Source organism: Caretta caretta, chromosome 5 (genome assembly GCF_965140235.1).
Source record: "Caretta caretta isolate rCarCar2 chromosome 5, rCarCar1.hap1, whole genome shotgun sequence".
Taxonomy (NCBI): Eukaryota; Metazoa; Chordata; order Testudines; family Cheloniidae; genus Caretta; species Caretta caretta.
In genome coordinates, this window is record NC_134210.1 from 110747107 (window position 1) to 110768014 (window position 20908).

Here is a 20908-nt window from a genome sequence, read left to right on the forward strand (position 1 = left end):
TAGATAGAAAGATTAACCTAAATAATCTATACAAAAGCCTGTGGAACCCCATAAGATTGGATCCCTAATCCATGAACTATTGGAACTCATTTACAAAACTTTTTTCTTAAACATTACATGAATATATTGTCTCGTACTATAGAATTAGAATTTATAATCCCTATTCCATGATGAGAGATCGTTGTGCTATAATGTATATTAATTAAAACTACCTTAAACTACATTTTTTCCTCAAAAAGCATTTTATCAAAAAAATTAGATTTAAATTTTAAAAATATATATATATATTTTTAAATCTTTGATTTTTATCCACTCTGCTAGGCACCAACTTCAGAACTTTCTCTCTCTGGTTTTCTGTGTCCTCCAAGGAATCAGTAATACACAAATATGAAGTAGTCAAAAAAATTTCACTTGCTCCGAGGGGCTTCTGTAAAATACTAGTTAATATTTCAATTTCTTCTGACAATCCTAAATATTCTGAATCCAGAAAAAGCCAAAAATATTTGCTATTTTGTCTAATCTTTCCAAAATCACTAACAGTGAATACTTCCTGTGTGACTTCCTGTCTGGTTAGATTAAAACCTAGTCCTCCAACATTCTCTTTCTTCTCTTGATTCCACTAGGTGTGAAGAAGGAAATTTGAGACCAGCTAGTGGTAGAAGGAGTTTTTGACAGTTGTGCTGAACTTGAGGCCACAAAATAGTTGTAGGATTTGTTCCTTCACTGGACTCAATCATCCATCCAAGTGAAAGACCCCAATAGTGGTAGAAAACAATATACTTAAATTTGCAAATCAGTTTCCATTATACCAAGTCTTCAGTCATTTATTTTCTAAAATATTAATCTATTCAGCTGAATTTCTCCAAGCTTGGTCTCTGCCTGAATGTCAATGATTATTTCATTTTGTTTTTATTTAATGATGATGATTTTGAGAGAGAATTCTTCAGGTTTTTTTTCTTCTTTATTTTTATGTGTGTCTTTTTTGAGTCACACAAAGGTTACAAGTATATGTAAAATACACATTGCCTCTTCCTCCCGGGTATGTATGTATGTTCCTTTTCAAGGTCAATTTCCCCACTCCCCTCGGAACAAGCTACATAAATTTGCAAGTAGAAATTTGGTATGGACATAGTTCATAATGAGTTGTAAGTGCCTTGATACATATAGGGGGGAAATTGATTAGAAATAAAGTTGTGAACGTTTGCAAATGTACTCGGGCACAAGTGCAATAGAAAATCCCATGAACACTTGAACTATAATATTCACCATAGATGTACTGCACATGTGTGCACAGGTTCAATTGCGAAGTGAGACAGCTAATTCCAGTAGCTTTAAACCAGCCAGGATATTTATTAAAGAGGTTATCCACTTCCTGTTCTCCCCACTAAAGCCTAGGAGAATGATCATAGGACAAGGACCCAAGCCTTAATAATACTTTACAATTAGATAGGACTTTAGAAATATTATATAGGTTTCGTAACATCCTGAGGCAAAGAAGTTATGTGACTCGGTAATCACATAGCAGTTTATTTAGAGCCTCTTGATTAGAACCGAAGTCTGTCTGCGGACCCAGACGTTAACCGTAGTCCCTCCCAAACAAATCATAGTGCCTTAACTATCTCATTACTGAAATGAAGATTGTGCATTCTATACTGCAATTCTCTGTCAGGATGTATGATTCTGGACTGTATTATATTGTGTTCAATTGGCAATTTCTTAGTAATACAGAATGTTGAGCTTTCAGTCTTATCTGCTCATTATTTGACTTCTGAGTGCCTCATTTCTCAATATTAATATTGCATTAATAGATTTTTTTTGTATGGAACATGGTAATTAAATAGAAAAATAATTTATCGGTACTGGGTTTTTTAGTTGTTTTTGGTGAATTTAGCTAAATTCCATTCTTTTGATATGTATATATATTCTTTTAAAATAACCATGTAGCAGGGATAAAAACCAAAATAGCCTAGCAACAGCAGGGAGTGCGGATTCCTAGTCATCTGAACTAGTATAATAAAATAGTGTTATCCTACACCTTGAAAATCCTTTTGAAAAATCATAGTCCTATTTAAGTTAATATCTTTCTTTTGGAATGTAAATATTTTTCATATTTTTAGGCAGCTACTGTGAGAGTGAAGAAATTGGAAGAAAATATTGAGGCAGAGAGAGCAGCTCATCTGGAATCCAAATTTAATTCTGAAATTATCCAGGTAAACCAGTGTCAAATATTTGTGGAATTTCCACAGTATATGATGGACCAGCTAGTAGAACTGTAAGACCCCAATCCTGAAAAGATTTATGCCTGTGTTTAAATTTATATATGTGAGTAGTCCCAATTCAGTAGGACTATGCACGCTGGCAGCCTGTGGAGAAGTTTTTGCAGAAACAGGGCCTAAACGCATACTAGTTATTGCATGACTGTAGGCGAAATTTTTTTAAATTTTAAAAATTGTGGCAAAACTGTCAAAAGGAAATGTCCTACTGTTAAAACATTCCTTTACTGTTAAAATACCCAATAATTATACTTTTGCCAGGATTGCTGATGGAACTGAATGGAGATTTAAAGTACATATGTAACTGTTTCATGGGAGCAACAAACTATGTAACTTAGTCGGTAGTTCTCTCTGAAACTACTGTTTTAAATATGATTTTCAGTGAACAGATTTTAACTTAAAACAAGATGATAGTACAGTATTGGCAGATAACAAACGTGACTGTGTCAGCTTTCTTTCAAATAAAGTGTTAATCACAGTTTACTTTAAAGAACAAACAAGAAAACTTAAGGTGCTGAAATTATTTTCAAAATTTATGCTTTTCGTTATTTGTGCTCTTTTTGCATTCGGACTAACTAGTGTCATTTTGTAGCCCATTATATTTTCTGGTTCTTGTGCTCACTAGTTCTCACTGCAAACACTTTTCTAAATGACCATTATACTAATACAAAAAAGAATAAAGAAAAATATATTTAATTTTCCGCCTTTACATAATATAACTGAATTGGGAGGGCAAATTTCTTTGGTGTTAGAGGATCTGTTTTACAAACAGAAGACTGGTAAGCTTTTCTGTTAGTAGTCGATGTACATGGAGTTGTCACATTTCTGCTCTCCATTGTATGCAACTCTAACCTTCACCATTAATTCTATGCTTTATGCTTTAATGGGACAAAAAATAGAAAATCTCTGAGAAAACTTACCAGTGTACTTAAATTAATTAATAAAAATCTAAATTCCACCAAAATATAGTAGTCTGAGTAAAAGCACCTTATATCTTTTTTTTATTTTTCTCTGCTCTTTATAGTGTGTATTCATATCCCTTTGTGTGCTCAGCGCTCCCTCACTCTCACACAGACACAGCAAAAGAGAACACTACTGAAGATTAATGATAAGCTTTCCCTAACTTGCTTTAATTGCTTTCTTATCATTTGATAGTTAAGGATTCGAGACCTTGAAGGAGCTTTGCAGGTAGAAAAAGCCAGCCAAGCAGAAGCTCTTTCTGATTTGGAAATGATCAAGAAAGAGTTCAAAGAGGTGGAAAACGCATATGAGAGAGAGAAACATAATGCCCAAGAGAGCTTGGAAAAACTCAATATGTAAGTTTATTTATCTACTAAATGTATTGTAAGCCAGCAGTAACAGCATTTGTAGTATTATAATTACATCCTTCTTAGGTTGCAGTTACTAGAAGATGACATGATCACACACACTTGAACAGGCCTGACATTCCATCAGTGCTGGTACATATACACACTGTGGGAAGATAGAGAAATGTAACCTATTTTATATGGATCATATGCAAAACATTCATATTGGGATGCTTGCTAGCAGCGTTGCATGTGACAATATTTTTTTTTCTTCTTAGCAAGTTAATATGGATTTATTTTTGTTAAGGGAAACTCTTAATTTACAGATTTTCAGAGAAGCTGCAGATTATTCAGGATGAGGAATGCCTCTTAGCTTTTGTATGCAGTGTTATAGCCGTGTTGATTCCAGGATATTAGAGAGACTAGGTGGGTGAGGTAATATCTTTTATTGGAACAGCTTCTGTTTGGGTGAGAGAGAAGCTGTTGAGCTTACATGGAGCTCAGATCTGGGAAAATTGAAGTAGGTTTTCTTAGGGTATTTGGGTGGCTCATTCCATGATGCAATCTGCTTCTCTCACGGAGTGTTCTTGTTTGGTAAAAGTGGTTTTGAGTGAGTTAAGGTGTATATCCCAGAGCATATTCTGTGGTATCTGAGTGCCTGGCTGTAGATAAGAGATTTTTTTGGTGTGTTTGGGGTGATTATTGGATCTGCAAAAATAGGCGCCTCTCCCTCAGGCCCCAGCCCAGCCTGGATCTGCCGCGGCTCTCTTCTCTTCCTTTATGAGAGAACACATTTATATATATATATGTCACTGCTTTAGTCAAAGCTTATGTTAATTAGTTTATCTGTCAGTGCTACTTTGCTCTTACTCTCCCCATTAATTTATCCTTGTACGTGGTATCAAATCTGTGAATCCAACTCTTAAATTATTTCATTCAAGATCTTGGAATCAACCAAGAAAGTGATTTTAAGGCTGGAGATTGGTGGGGCTACATGGCAGAGACTTTAGGCTCTTAAAGTTTTAACTTGAATAATTCATCTTCCAGTCCTCCTCCCTTTTGGTACCTAGAACACTGTAGAATCCACTGAAGTCCACTAAACTTAGTAAACCAATTATCTCTTATTCTTTTAGCTGTCCTAATATGACTGTTAAAGGAAAATATTTTACTGCTTTAGTAAAATTTCCAGAGGCTTTCTCTTTCCACTATCCTTTCCTTAAGTATGTTTTACTTCCTTCAGGAAATATTTACTCTTTCAATACAGTTTTCCTAGCAGCTTTGTCCTGTTCTCTTTTCTTTAAAATGTCATACTCTTCTAGTACCCACTTTTTCCCCCCACAGCTGTTTTCAAACTGCACAAATATTGTGTTTTGATCAGAGGTTCTTAAGCTGTGATCTATGGAACGCTTGCAGGTGTTCACATACATCTTGTTGTTCACATACATCTTGTTCCTTTTCCATGCTTTCATTTGCTAAATCTTATGAAAAGATATCTAAAAATACATAAATTTTTTTTCATTTAAGAAATGGCTGTAATTGCAACAGGGATCTTATGTAATTATTGATTGTGTAGGGAGGTGGTTCATGCAACTGTCTCATGAAGCTCCTTTCTCCCATTCACAGCCTTTTTATATAAACATGGTCCCCACCATGAAAGTTTGTGGTTTTTTGTGGTAATCAGTAGGTCCGGATTTATCAAAAGGGAATGTTTAGAAAGCAAAGTAGTACCCTTGCATTAGAATGCTCTTTAATTATCCCATAAGAGTCTAATTTGTTTCTATCAGGTTTGCCCACTGACTGTGGTCATCTGTTTTGTTTTGTTTTTTTCCCCTCTCCATGCTACAATTCTTCTTCTGTTTTTTGGTTTGTCCTCTCCACCATTGCATTTTACATCAGAAGTCTATTGAGACCAAGCAAACATCCAAAAGTAAAACAAAATGCTTACCTCTGGAATGTTTCCTAATCTTGGACTCTGGCAAGACTTCAGAAGGGGATGAGATGGTGTTGAAAAAGGACTCTGTAACCCTGGCTTCCTCAGCATGCTTCCCTGCAAAGAGAAGGAAAAAGAGAAGGCCAGTATCTGATCTAGGTCATTTGAAAGAGGTCCCATCCGATATTTGATATACCTCTGTTTTTTCTCTTCACATTTAGTGTTCCAAACTGTCAGATCTCTTGCGTTAAAACAGGATCCAAAAAAAAAAAAAAAAAAAATGGTAAAGCAAGGTCCATTACTAATCTGGAAGCAAAAGTTGGATGATGGAAAAATTTCACAGGTGCTTTTATATTTTAAACGAAAAAGAGGTTAAGATTGCCTAAATTATTCCACATATAAAATTGAGTGGTGAGAATAAAACAAGAAGTGGCTTGGATTCAGTACTATTTGACTTTCCATTACTTTTGTTTTATTAAAATAACTCTAAGTTCTGCCTTGGCTGTTATTGTTAGTAGGGACATGCCACTTGCAAAGTGCTGTGCACACTCAACTCCTGTTGTCTTTAGTGGGACCTGAGGCATCTCAGAGCCTTGCAAGATCAGACCATATACGTGTATGTTAATAGTTTTTTGTGGATAGTACATTAGCATTATTTGATTGTATATGAATATGGAAAGTTGTCTAGTGATTACAGCATGGGGCTTGACATTCAAAGACTGGGTTTTATTGACTTTCTCCGTGGCCTTGGGCAGTCACTTAACTTGTCTGTGCCTCTATTTACACCTTTATGAAATGGAAATAACACATACCAATATAACAGTGATGTTGAGTCTTAATGTTTTAGTTGATTTGATATTTGAATGTGCTCTGGCAACAAAAATTATAATAACGATTTAAGAATAAAAATTAAACCGTATAGAATTAGATCATGTTTTCACAATTGTTTGAACATCTGTTTGAAATTTTGCAAATTGTTCAAACTGTACAACACACAATTTAGAATAGCACACAACTAGAGTTAATATATACTATATAGATAGTTTGGGTGCTACTGTTTAATAATGGTTAAAACCGGCAAGACTTCATTCAGTCTTGAAGCAACTTCAGAGCTAATGGAAGTGGTGAATTTTTTGTTTGTTAAATGCAATCTACTCTGCACCAAGGCCAAACTTATTTTTAAATTTATAATTTACGCTAAATCATAATTCAAAATGTTGACAAAAAATTAAAAATAATTCATAACCATGTTTTAGCTAATAAGTCTTTCAAAATATCTCTAGAAAAAACAGACTTACAAAATCTCAGTGTCTGTTATATTGTAATTGTTCATATTAGCATAAGAATAATTAAATTAATATTAAATTGCATTCAACTGTCTCAGATCTAATAATCTGTTGGATCAATATCAGAATCACTATCTGGATTAAGAGACATGCTTTTCTTTGAATTGAAAAATAAAGGTTTTTACATAACCATAACAAAAGTATAATATTTTTTGGTCTTAAACCTAAGCTTGGAAAGAGAAGAGAAAAACAGGAAAAAATGAATAGCCAATTTTGCCTTAGGGAGCAGCAATTGTTTATGTCTAGAATTACTTTTAGAAATATTTGGAATTATATTTTGAGTATGGCAACTTATTTTGATAAACTAACACTGGATTGTGAGAGGACATAACCGTTAGATACGATACCACTAGAATTTGAGATATTGATTTATAGATTTAAGTACTAAACCTTTATTATTTATATGTTTAAATTTTTAAAAACAAAACAAAACCAAACAAACCTACTGGGAGGATTGAAAAATTAGAAAACCAAAATAAAATAGCCAGATACAAATGGCATACCCATTTTATAGCTTAATTAACATGCTTGGTTAGTACATTAGACATGGAGAAAGGATTATCAACTCTGGCATCAGAACTTAACAGTAGCGTTCTACTGTTTCCCCTCAATTGTTGATCTGGGCGATTTTATTAGCTGGTGTATCAACACGACTTTTGCCAATTGAGTATTTTACAAACAAAAACAGCCCTCCCTCGGGTTGGGAAGGTGAGTTCGTCCTCCAGAGAACCCAAACACTCTCCAGAGAAGTGCCAGTTTACAGTCAAACAGACAAACTGAAAGTCTTGTAATAAAGTTTTAAAAGAAACAGAAACAGAACCTCACCAGAGTTCCTTCCTCCCAACTATTCCTGAGTTTTCAGACTCTCCCCAAATATGTGGTGATTAAAGTCTAAAGCAAACAAGTAGAGTTCTCCCTGACTCAGAGGGGCTGTTAGCATCTTCAACCTCCCTCTGACAAGGGAGAAGATGACTGCTACTATCTTGCCACCCCCTTTCCCATTATGCTTTGCTGTGGAGGCCTACAAATCTTGTCATCCTCTGGCACTTGGAACTGCATTTCCCAGGATTCCCTCTGACCAAAAGTGCAGAGAGCCCTGACTCTCTCACACTTCAAGGCTGTGGTCCTCTGCCTTAGACCGATTCAACAGTCTGTGTTCTCTCCCAAGCCACAAACTGCCACCATGGAACAACTTCCCTTCTCTCAGTGATGATTTCCCTTGTCCCACAAGTCTGTCTTGGATGGCTCATAAAGCATAAACATTCTTTACAGCAAATAGACAAACAAATAAATTCGAGGGAAGATCCCACTGTTAAAATTCTAAAAGCAAGGAATAGGATGGGATTTTTCACTCTGAGCTCTTAGACATCGCTTCCAGATACAGTGAGTAATGAGGGTAATAATGTCCCTAGCATTTAGAGTTAAACCATTGTTTAGATGATTGTTTGAACATCTTTTTGGCATTAAAATCCTGTGCCACACAATTTAGAATAGAACATAACCAGATTTCATATAGACACTGTGGGTGCTACTAAAAAGAAAAGGAGTACTTGTGGTACCTTAGAGACTAACAAATTTATTTGAGCATAAGCTTTCGTGAGCTACAGCTCACTTCAGCGGATGCATGTAGTGGAAAATACAGTGGGGAAATTTTATATACACAGAGAACATGAAACAATGGGTGTTACCATACACACTATAACAAGAGTGATCAGGTAAGGTGAGCTATTACCAGCAGGAGAGAGGTGGTGGTGGTGGGGGAAATGGGACCTTTTGTAGTGATAATCAAGGTGGGCCATTTCCAGCAGTTGACAAGAACGTCTGAGGAACGGGGGGCGAGGGGGGAATAGTTTTACTTTGTGTAATGACACATCCACTCCCAGTCTTTATTCAAGCTTAAGTTAATTGTATCCAGTTTGCAAATTAATTCCAATGCAGCAGTCTCTCGTTGGAGTCTGGTTTTGAAGTTTTTTTGTTGAAGAATTGCCACTTTTACGTCTGTAATCGAGTGACCAAAGAGATTGAAGTGTGGGTGCTACTGTTACGTTTTAATTCAAAGCTTGTTAGGCAAGACTTGCCTGGAGAGTGAATAAGAGTCAATTTCTGAGGTAATTGAACTGTGGTGAATTTTGTTCATTAAATGTAATCTAGAGGCCACATCAAGACCACTAAACCTATTTTACTGATGACTGCAGGCATAGTACAAACACCTGGTTATCTTAAGGGGAGGTACTATTTCTTTAAAGCCTTTCATTTAAGTAGTGGATTTTTTTTATGAAAAAAAGTAAAGGCAAGTTTTAAAGCCTTATGGCATGAAAACACGATATATAGTACATCTGTCAATTGTACTTAAAAGTATATAATGTTGGTTGACAAAAGTATATTTGAAAAACTTGTTCTAACACTGAAACTTTTCAGATTCGAAAGAGAGTATTTTTCCACAAACAAGCAACTAAATGAAGAGATCGAGGAAAAGAAGAAAGTAATTACAGACCTCTCTGAGAGACTCCAGGATAATGAAAAAAGTTGCAGAGAATTACAGGAGGAACTTGCAAAGGTAAGAGAGAAGCCCTGTGGCACTTGCTTTATTGGGCCAGTAGATGACATTATATATTTTACTATATAAAAAGCTGAAGAATGTTATGAAAATGATTTGATTGCACTGTAGGTCTAATCTAAGGGTATGTCTACATTTAAACTGCTACAGAGGCACAGCTGCAATGGTGCAGCTGCCTGGCTATAGCACTTCACTGTGGATGCTACCTACACCTACAGGAGGGGTTCCCCCATCAGCATAGTTAATCCACCTTCCCCAGAGGTAGGTCAACAGAAGAACTCTTCCATCATCCTAGTGCTGTCAAGAGCAGAAGTTAGGTTGACATAGCTATGTGTCTCAGGAGAGTGGATTTTTCACACCCTAAGAGATGTAGGTATGCCGATTGTAAGTTCCCCAGTATAGACCAGCTCTAAAGCTCTGCCACGGTCTTGCTAATGTGGCTTTGGGCAAGTTACTTCACCTCTGTGCCTTAGGCTATGTCTACACTACACATAGTCATGAAGGCATAGTCCCCCAAGTGTACATATAGGCTGACAGAAGGAGTTTTTCTGCTGGTATAGGAACATCACCTTCCCAAATGAGGTTAGCTATGCTCTTTACTCCTGGGGAAATTCTGAACCCTGCAGGGGGGGCGCAGAATTCATACCTTTTGCAGATTTCTTGGCTCAGATTTCTTTTTGCAGAAAAATGGGGGAGCAAAGAAATCTGTGGGGAACACACGCCTCTTCTGCGGCAGCCCAGGCAAGTCTGCTGGGAGCAGCTGGCAGCAGAGAGCAGATCACTGTGGGGAGGGGAAGGGAGGAGAGAGGCTAGGTGTGTGTGCACGCATCTGTGAAGACCTTAAGGAGCCAGGGCTGGGTGCCTGCCTGCATGAGAAGGAGTGAGAGAGACTCACTCAGTCCTTCTCCTTGCTGTTGCTGCATCCTGGGCTTGGAGGCATAGGGCTGTGTGAAGCAGGCTCTGTACCTGAGGCACAGCAGAAATGTAACAACTAAGCAGGCAGGCTGCTCATGTACCCATTGTTAGTTAATTGTTCCCATTCTTAGTCAATTAAGGCTCCTTTACCTTGCCAGTGTGTTGTAAAAGAGCCTTATTGTAAATGACAGTAATGGAATCCTCAGCTAATAAGGTCTATGTGCTTTCTCCCTTTTTTCCCTGTGCCAGGGAGGCACAATGGGCTTAGATTACAGCTGAGGAACTGTTTTACTTATCCATTGTTAAAAAAAAAAAAAAAAAAAAAAATGCAGGACAATGATTAGCAAAACTATGACTTTCATGTGTGAAAGTCTGAGCAATTTAAAGTGACAGTCTACTTTACAAAAAGAAAAGGAGTACTTGTGGCACCCTTGAGCCTAACAAATTTATTTGAGCATAAGCTTTCATGAGCTACAGCTCACTTCATCGGATGCGTGTAATGGAAAATACAGTGGGGAAATTTTATATACACAGAGAACATGAAACAATGGGTGTTACCATACACACTGTAACAAGAGTGATCAGGTAAGATGAACTATTACCAGCAGGAGAGCTGGCGGCGGGGGTGGGGCGGGACCTTTTATAGTGATAATCAAGGTAGTCCATTTCCAGCCGTTGACAAGAATGTCTGAGGAACAGGAGGGGGGAGGGGAGGGGAATAAACATTAGGATATAGTTTTACTTTGTGTAATGACACATCCACTCCCAGTCTTTATTCAAGCCCAAGTTCATTGTATCCAGTTTGCAAATTAATTCCAATTCAGCAGTCTCTCATTGGAGTCTGTTTTTGAAGTTATTTTGTTGAAGAATTGCCACTTTTAGGTCTGTAATCAAGTGACCAGAGAGATTGAAGTGTTCTCCGACTGGTTTTTGAATGTTATAATTCTTGACGTCTGATTTGTGTCATTTATTCTTTTACGTAGAGACTGTCCAGTTTGGCCAATGTACATGGCAGAGGGGCATTGCTGGCACATGATGGCATATATCACATTGATAGATGTGCGTGTGAACGAGTCTCTGATAGTGTGGCTGATGTGATTAGGCCCTATGATGGTGTCCCCTGAATAGATATGTGGACATAGTTGGCAACGGGCTTTCTTGCAGGGATAGGTTCCTGTTGTGTGGTGTGTGTGGTTGCTGCTGAGTATTTGCTTCAGGTTGGGGGGCTGTCTGTAAGCAAGGACTGGCCTGTCTCCCAAGATCTGTGAGAGTGATGGGTCGTCCTTCAGGATAGATTGTAGATCCTTGAAGATGCGTTGGAGAGGTTTTAGTTGGGGGCTGAAGGTGATGGCTATTGGCGTTCTGTTATTTTCTTTGTTGGGCCTGTCCTGCAGTAGGTATCTTCTGGGTACTCTTCTGGCTCTGTCAATCTGTTTCTTCACTTCAGCAGGTGGGTATTACAGTTGTAAGAACGCTTGATAGAGATCTTGTAGGTGTTTGTCTCTGTCTGAGGGGTTGGAGCAAATGAAGTTGTATCGCAGAGCTTGACTGTAGACAGTGGATTGTGTGGTGTGGTCTGGATGAAAGCTGGAGGCATGTAGGTAAGCATAGCGGTCAGTAGGTTTCCGGTATAGGGTGGTGTTTATGTGACCATCGCTTATTAGCACCGTAGTGTCCAGGAAGTGGATCTCTTGTGTGGACTGGTCCAGGCAAATACTTACCAGCAACCACACACCACACAACAAAAACACTAACCCAGGAACCTATCCCTGCAACAAAGCCCGTTGCCAACTGTGTCCACATATCTATTCAGGGGACACCATCATAGGGTCTAATCACATCAGCCACACTGTCAGAGGCTCGTTCGCCTGCACATCTACCAATGTGATCATGTGCCAGCAATACCCCTCTGCCATGTACATTGGCCAAACTGGACAGTCTCTACGTAAAAGAATAAATAGACACAAATCAGACGTCTAGAATTATAACATTCAAAAACCAGTCGGAGAACACTTCAATCTCTTTGGTCACTCGATTACAGACCTAAAAGTGGCAATTCTTCAACAAAAAAACTTCCAACGAGAGACTGCTGAATTGGAATTAATTTGCAAACTGGATATAATTAACTTAGGCTTGAATAAAAACTGGGAGTGGATGTGTCATTACACACAGTAAAACTATATCCTCATGTTTATCCCCCCCACCCTACTGTTCCTCAGACGTTCTTGTCAGCTGCTGGAAATGGCCCACCTTGATTATCACTATAAAAGGTCCCGCCCCCCACCACTCTCCTCCTGGTAATAGCTCACCTTACCTGATCACTCTCGTTACAGTGTGTATGGTAACACCCATTGTTTCATGTTCTCTGTGTATATAAAATCTCCTCACTGTATTTTCCACTACATGCATCCGCTGAAGTGAGCTGTAGCTCACGAAAGCTTATGCTCAGATAAATTTGTTAGTCTCTAAGGTGCCACAAGTACTCCTTTTCTTTTTGCGGATACAGACTAACACGGCTGCTACTCTGAAACCAGTCTACTTTACAGAACACCAAACACCAAAATAAAAGTAATGTAATTTAAATGAAAATCCAGGATTATAACTGGAATGCAGGGCCTTGATTACCAAGTATTTGTAACTTAACTTTCATGTGTTTAGGAAATGCTGAACAGTTATTGTGATTTATTTTTTCCTGTATGGTAGTTTAAATATATTACCAAAATAAGTGAAAGTGATATGATTATATTGCATTATATTGACAAATAAAATATGCAGAATTTTGGATTTTGGGGCATGGAATTCCCCCAGGAGTAACTGTTCAGTCAGTATGGTTGTGTCTACACTGAGGGTTTTGTGAGCATAGCTGTGTTGTCAGGGGTATGGTTTTTTAGCTATGCTGGTATACATTTTAAGTGTAGACCAGACCGTAGTTCTCTCCTCTGTAAAATGGGGATAAACAGCTCTAACTCACAGGGTGTGATAGAGAAATCCATTTTGAAAATGTATCTTAGTTTCATTATAAATGTTCAGTTTTTAAATAATTCTTTTGTTAGTAAGTGTTAGCTGTTACAATAACCTCCCCTTCCTCCTCCCCTTCTTTTTTTAAACAGATCTTGTTAGTTATGAGTTGGAAGTGGCAAGTCATAAAGATTGTAGGGAGAAAGGAGGAGAATTTGTATGCTGTTATTTCTGTTAAGAATTCTGCTTACGATGTATTTTCAGTGTCCGATTCAATTACCTCACTCGTAGGCGCTGACTTGTTGGGTGCTCCTGGGGCTGGAGCACCCATGGGGAAAAATTGGTGGGTGCTCTGCACCCACCGGCAGCCGAGCTCTCCATCTCCTTCCCTGAGCGTGCTGCGTCCCCGCTTCTCCTCCTAGCTCCCAGCACTTGCCACCACAAAACAGCTGTTTCGCGGCGGCAAGTGCTGGGAGGAACTGGGGAGGAGCGGGAATGCGGCACACTAGTCAGTGAGCTACAGTAAGGATCTGCATCAGAAGGATCAGCACGCCTGTTGCAGTCAAGAAAAGAAACTTTAATTACTTTCCTCACCCCAGCTTTTATGCTCATGTCTTTTCGAGCATAAAGTCATAGAACAGGACTTCCACCACTCATGCAAATCTTTGGATTTCTTGCATTGCTCTCTTGGCTGCTCATTCCAATTTTTAATACTTTACTTCTGTTGTTACTTCTCCTTTGTCTTTCTCCCACTTGTCTCAAAACTGTATTTGTTAGCCACTGCAGGTACAACTGCAAGAGCTCATAAGGGGACAGGAGCTCATCATTTCACTGTTATCAAACCCCAGCAAACAAACTGGTCACAAGTGTTTTTTGTTTGTTTGTTTCTTTTTTAAATAAACCAAATGGTTGATGATCCCTGGGTTTGTATTTATTTCGACTTTTTAATGACTCAAATAAAACATAGTACTGCTGAGTCATATTTCTTATTCAGACTTCTAACAATTCCCCTTCAAAAGCTGGTAAGCTAATAAACCTGTTTCAGCAAAAACTTTAGCCTGTACCCTCTTGGACTGACTGTTTCCAATGGAGTGTTTCTTCCCAGCTCCTCTCTTTTCTGAGAAGAGACCAACTTCTTCCATAGAATCATAGAATCTCAGGGTTGGAAGGGACCTCAGGAGGTCATCTAGTCCAACCCCCTGCTCAAAGCAGGACCAATCCCCAATTATTGCCCCTGATCCCTAAATGGCCCCTTCAAGGATTGAACTCACAACCCTGGGTTTAGCAGGCCAATGCTCAAACCACTGATACTAAGGGACACTTGCTCTAAATTAAGCCATCCTCTCTAAACCCCACAGAACCAGTAAGACAGGAATACGACAGTGCCTCCTTGACCGTTGCCAATAGCTGGCTGATGTTTATCAGTGTAAAATTAGAGGCGGTAAGTTGCCGACTGTGATGATTCTCTCTGGAACCTGGATGAGTACACACGCTCGCCATGTCATATCTCTCTCTTGCTCTTTTTTCCTCCTCCTATCTCCCTTTTTTTTTGCTTTGCTTAGGATGGTTAAATTACACATATGTGCTTTTTGCCACTTGAGAGGTTAAGACTTAGGAAGAAAATCCTGAATATAGTTTATGGTAAAGCAGAATGGAGCCCTCAAAACCAGCATTGCAGTATGACTGAAAGGGACATATTGGGTAGGTGGAAAAAGCTGCTGAATGACTTAAATGACCTGCAGAGGCAGGAAAAATACAAGTCACCTTTTAAAAAGCTTGTTCAGGAGAGGTATTCAAAGCCCCTTTCTGGATTAGATTCCAGTCCCCCCCGTCGCCCCCCAACTCAGTTTAGTATTTTTTTCTGAAGACTTTTATTTTTTATTAGAGAAGCTGGAATAAGTAGGGTGTGGTTTTGTTTTTTCATGCTGGAGAGTTTTTATAATTTTTGTTAAAGCAGAAAGCTCTGGCTAAAAACTGAAATATATATGATATATTTTATTACCAAGCTTCCCTTTCTTCTGAACTGAAATTGTCAGTGGGAGAAATGTTAATATTTTTATTGTCTTGTATAATAATTACTTCCTCTTATTCTTTTGTTTTAATGTGAGACCTTCTCAGTATCTATTTTTTTTCAGACTCAGATAATCTCATTCTATGGTTTCCCCCTGATCTGCTCTAACACAATGATTTTGTTTTAGAACATTTCAGGCAATATTACCAAACATTTAGAATATTTTAAGGACAAACTCTTGTTTTTGAAATAACTTGTGTTGGGACCAAGCTTATTCTTTGGGAAATTGTTATATTAAAAATAACCTTTGTCTTTATGACTCCACTGCATATAAAGTAAAGCAGTTATGCTGCTTTTAATTTAAAAGTTTAGCATGTTGCAAAAGTCTGCCACAAATCTGCCTGGATCAAATGTGATAGGATGCGTTAGCACCAGGCAGGATTGCCTGGGCAATATTAAGTATGGGCAAGATCTTAAGATTTCCTTGTGTTATTGTTAGGGAAACTGTTTTCAGACTTATTATTCTTTCCAACTAGTGTGTTAAGAATTTAGAGTTTGAAGAATAAGAATTTGGAAGAATGGATATATACATTGTGGTTCAGAACTGGTTTTAAATCAAAATGGTTCCATCTCTATTCTTGGCCTCTTTAAAAAAAAAAAAAAAAAAAAGTTGTGGTTAGAATTGTTTTTTTTAAAGATGCTTTTGGATTTTGATTCCTGCCATCTAGCAACAGATAAACCCTAACTTTTAGTTGTTGAAGAGAGAGAAAAGTTGAAGCTTTTTATTTTGAGTGGACGGAGTTGTGACTGTATATAGTGAAGGGAATTTATCATTTTATTAATAAAGTATATTAGGAAACAGAATGCACTTTATTTTCTGGTGCAAAATTATTTTAATGAGAACATTTAAACATATATGTTCCTAGATTTTTCAAATTCCTCGCTAAAATGTCGATATTATTTCAATAAACATTTTTCCCCCTGTTGGTATGTCAGCCACATATAATATTTGGAGATTCTGAAAGAATGCTTAGCTGCTTCTAGACTATTAAGAGTTGAAGGTCATACCATTAGTCACTGCAAATGTACTTCCTGTAGATTGGCAATAATATCTCAGATTCTGTAACAATGAAGTCAGATATGTTGATGAGCAGAGTATAAAACATGATTAGTTAATGTTTCTACCATATTTTGAAGATGTAAAGTGCTATATAAATGCAAAGGAACAAATTCTGCTCTCAGTAATGCTGATATAAATCCAGAAAAAAAATTACTTAATCTATTCTCTACTGGACATGTACAAGATTTTGTGTTGGGTTTTTAAAACTTGGGATGGGGCATTCTTATTCAACTGAAGAGTTCTGCTGACTACAAAAACCAGTCTAGCCTAATTCTTGTTTCTTTTATCCTAACGCAAGCCATCCTCTGGAGTTATTGAGTACCTACAATACACAGAAACTTATTGCTCTATTATTTAGGCCCTGATTCAGAGAAGCATTCATATTCAGGATAATATGTTCAACATGGGTTTGTCCCATTGAGGTTAAGTACATGCCTAAGTGCTGTCCTGCATAGGATAGACTTCACTGCTTACTTAAGTGCTTTTCTGAATTGAAGCCTTAGTGAAAAACAGAGGTCTCTCAAACACAAATTTTCAAAATTGTGCATCTAAATTGCACCTGAAAAATATATGTAATTGCATGTACAAATGGTTATTTATTCAGGTAAAAAATTGCTTGTGCAAATGTGGAACTTGTACCTGTAATTTGTACACATGAAATGTTAACTGGTAAAACTTAAGGAGCTACCTTTGGAAAACCTTGCTATCTAAAACTGATTTTAGTGTAATGATTTCTTCTATTGTACTGTTCTTACCTACAGGTGTATCTTGGGTTTGTAGTGCACTGGCATAAATCTCCAACCAAAGTTGCAGACGTCTTGTGGAATTTTAGTTTAGGTGGTTAATCCTTAAAAAGTTTGATGTATAAAGATGTTGTTGTTGTATTACTCTCTTACTCAGTGCTGGGATTTTCCAAGGAGATTGAGGGAGTCGGGAGCTGAGAGCCCCAGCGGCAGCCAGGCTCCCAGTAGGGAATGGGGAGCTGAGAGACTGGGCTCTCAGCCCCCCTCACAACCCCTCTTAAGTCTGTGGAAGCATTCCTGGTGAGGATGCGCACCACTGACAGAAGGAGGAAGTGTGGATATGAAAAATCGCAGTAATTACGTGGTGGCTGTAAGTCGACCTAACATAGGTCGACTTTAGTTTGTAGTGTAGACATGCCCTAAATCCCTCCTTCATGTGGAGTCCCCCTGAGTTTCTTGTCCTCTCACATGAGGGACCTAGTGTAGCTCTGTTGTGTTTAGGAAATTCCTCACTTGAGGAAGGAGTACAGAGCAGCACGGTCTTAGAACTATTGCTTTTTCTTGCAGATAGAGATGCAAACTTTCTAATTACACAAACAGAACACCCCTTCCCCAAGGCCCAGCCCCTACTCATTCCAGCCCTGCTCCCTCCGTCTTTTGCTCTTCCCCACCATCCTTCACTTTCACCAGACTGGGGCAGGGAGTTGGGGTGTGGGAAGGGAGTGAGGGCTCTGGCTGGGCGTGTGGGCTCTGGGGTGGGGCCAGGGATGAGGGGTTTGGGGTGCGGGAGAGGGCTCCAGGCTGGGGCAGGAGGTTGGGGTCGGGGGATGAGGGCTCCAGCTGGGGTTGTGGGCTCTGGGGCGGGGCCAGGGATGAGGAGTTTGGGGTGCAGGAGGGAGCCCAGGGCTTGGGTGGAGGGGTTGGGATGTGTGTGTGGGGGTGTGGGTTTCTGGAGGGAGTTTGGGTGCGCAAGGGGACTCTAGGCTGGAGTAGGGAATTGGGGTGTGGAAGGGAGTCTGGGATGCGGGGTCCCAGCGGTGCTTACTGCGGCTCCCAGGAAGCGGCCACCAGGTCCCTGCATCCCCTAAACGCATGGGCAGCCAGGGAGGCTCCGCGTGCTACCTTCATGCCCGCAGGTAATAAAATATTGCGGATTCCGGCCAATGGGAGCTTCGGAGCCAGCGCTGGGGGCGGGGGCAGTGGGCAGAGCCTCCCTGGCCACTCATGTGCCTAGGGGCCAGGGAGACCAGTGGCTCCTTCTGGGACCCACACGGAACCAGGGCAGGTCGGGAGCTTGCCTTAGCCCTGGGCTCCCGCTACACCACCGCCTGGACTTTTAATGGTCCGGTCGGTGGTGCCAACTGGAGCCACAGTGGCATTCTTTTTGACCGGGCATTCTGGTCGTAAACTGGATGCCTGGCAACCCTACTTGCAGACTCAGCACTCAGAAAAATATCTTTACGAGCATAAGGACCAGAAACATTTTTAAAAATATAAATGAAGGCTTAGATCCTGCAAAAATTGGTGGGGGCACCAGGAACACACTGGGCCTGACCTCTACTATAGAACCTTACCTATTCTTATTAAGTACATGCATTAGGAAACTGAGAAACCTTTTGGTATATTCTCTGCAGTGCACATTCACACCTATGCTTAGGTTTTCCACTTTGCAAATTTAAGGAAAAAAATCATACGCTGCAATGATGGGGGAGAGGGAACTGGAACAGGAGTTAGAAAGGAAGGAAACTAAATTGTTTGTGGGTAAAATATAGAAGATCTGGCCAGCTTTAAGGAATTTCCTTCTGATCTTCACTGCAATTGAAAAATAGATCGTGAAATTGGTATGGAGACTTATGGACATAGTCAGCAAATGTGAGTACAGAGAAACGATGAAGGCCAAATAAACTAGAATGTACTGACTAAAATGTGGTGAATTTAAAAAAAAAAAAAAGAAAAAAGAAGGAAGGCTGAGGGGAAAAAAAGTACATTTGTTTAGGCGTGCTTATATAAGACGTTTCTGTGGGATAGATTCAGTATGACCGTGTCTGTACTAGTGTGGCTTACATTAAAAAGAGAGCCTTTCTTTTACTGTGATATTGACCATACTGTTATATTTTCCTATTTGATAGTATGCACTGAAAGGTCAACCCTTCTAATGTATTTTCATCCTATGGAAAAGATAATACTTTAAAATATATTTGTACTGGCGTTCTGCAAATACAAGCAATTGTGTATATATGGATTTCAGCAGTGTTGGAAATTCTTTGTGAAGTATAGTACAAACTATCACATAGGGAAACCCATGTAAATGCTACAAGGGATCTAACACTGAAACACATGAATAATATATTAGTAGATATACAGCACATATAATTAAAATTGCAGCAGTAAAACACATTTTATAAAATATTTAAACTGAATAGCGGAGAACACAGCAGAAAATTGCATATATTTGTCCTTGTTTGCCAATGATATGCTATCAGCTCATAAGAGCTTTTGGGGAGATAGCGTTTCCCACATTGGAAAAACTGGTTGGATCCTTGGATAAGCAGTGGTATGTTGGTCTGTATGTAATAGACAATATAGTAGAATTTTCTTGGGGCTATGGAGAGTAAACTTCCTGTGCTATGATCAAATAGGAAGAAAAATTTATTCAAATAGTGAATCATAATTTTAGAACAGAAGATAAATAATGAGTAACTGGTCAGGATCAGAAATAGGAGATATGGACCTTCTTTTTCCACCACGCCTCCATTACAAGGATGTTGTGAAAAGTGTACTTTTAATTATTGCTTACTTCTTACTTAATCCTTTCCCACTTGTTGTCCAGACAGATGTCATTTTTTGACTATGGACTTCTTTAATTGTAAACTCTTTGGCAGAGACCATGTCTATATATTCATTTGGACAGGGACTAGCACAATGGCCCCACTCCTGCTGGGGCCTCTGGGTGCTACCATAATATAAATATTTGATTATAGTAATCTGGAAGCTTCAGTAGCTTCCTTTCAGTAGCTTTCAGTAGTATTCTTGTGCACCTGGTACTCCCATTGGATACATCTACACTGCAATAAAAGACCCGCAGCATAGCCGCAGCTAGCCTGGGTCAATTGCCTGCGGCTTGGGTGCTGAGGCTATAAAATTGCAATGTAGAGGCTCGGGCTGGAGCCTGAGGTCTGAGACCCTCCTCCCTTGTGGAGTCTCAGAGCCTGGGCTTGGGCTGAAGTCCAGGTGCTGACCCAGCACCTGTGTCAGCTGACTCAGGCTCTGAGACTTGGTGCCACAGGTTATTTTTATCACACTGTAGATATATCCATTGTTTCTCACATAGGACTGAGCTCTTAAATGCTACTATATGCATATGTAGCATATGTTTTAAAAATTAAATAACTAAAGTTAGAGGGTTCCTTTGGCAGATTAATATTAAACAGAATACTAATATAATATACTCAGGGAATGTCTACATTACAGAGACTTGACTTGTATAACAATGCTGAGAGAGCCCCCTAGTGTGGAAAACAGCTTGAGCCAACAGGAGTTCTTCTGCCCGCAAAGCTAAACCACTTCTCCAAAGAACACTAGCTATGTCAACAGAAGCACTCTTACGTTGGCATAGTTGCATCTATGAAATCGGGGTTTTTGTCAGCATAGCTGTGTCAGCTAGCGGTGTGATTTTCCCCCTTCCCCCTCAGCACTCCTTGCTTACATAGCTATGCCAGCAAAGCTATGCCAGCCTTCTATTCTATTG

At 39.1% G+C, this 20908-nt stretch overlaps 1 protein-coding gene across 22 annotated transcripts in view; it reads left to right on the forward strand.

Annotated features, from left to right (window-relative positions):
- The window catches only part of CCDC171 (coiled-coil domain containing 171), a 262059-nt gene that overhangs the window by 51435 nt on the left and 189716 nt on the right, over positions 1–20908 (forward strand). For all 22 annotated transcript variants that reach the window (XR_012668627.1, XM_075128797.1, XM_075128798.1 and 19 more), the window contains 3 exons: positions 2118–2210; positions 3429–3589; positions 9275–9413. Coding sequence is in view for 21 of the 22 variants with exons in the window: in XM_075128797.1 (XP_074984898.1) it covers positions 2118–2210; positions 3429–3589; positions 9275–9413 (393 nt within the window). In the remaining variant the exon portion in view is untranslated. The remainder of the gene's footprint in view (positions 1–2117; positions 2211–3428; positions 3590–9274; positions 9414–20908) is intronic.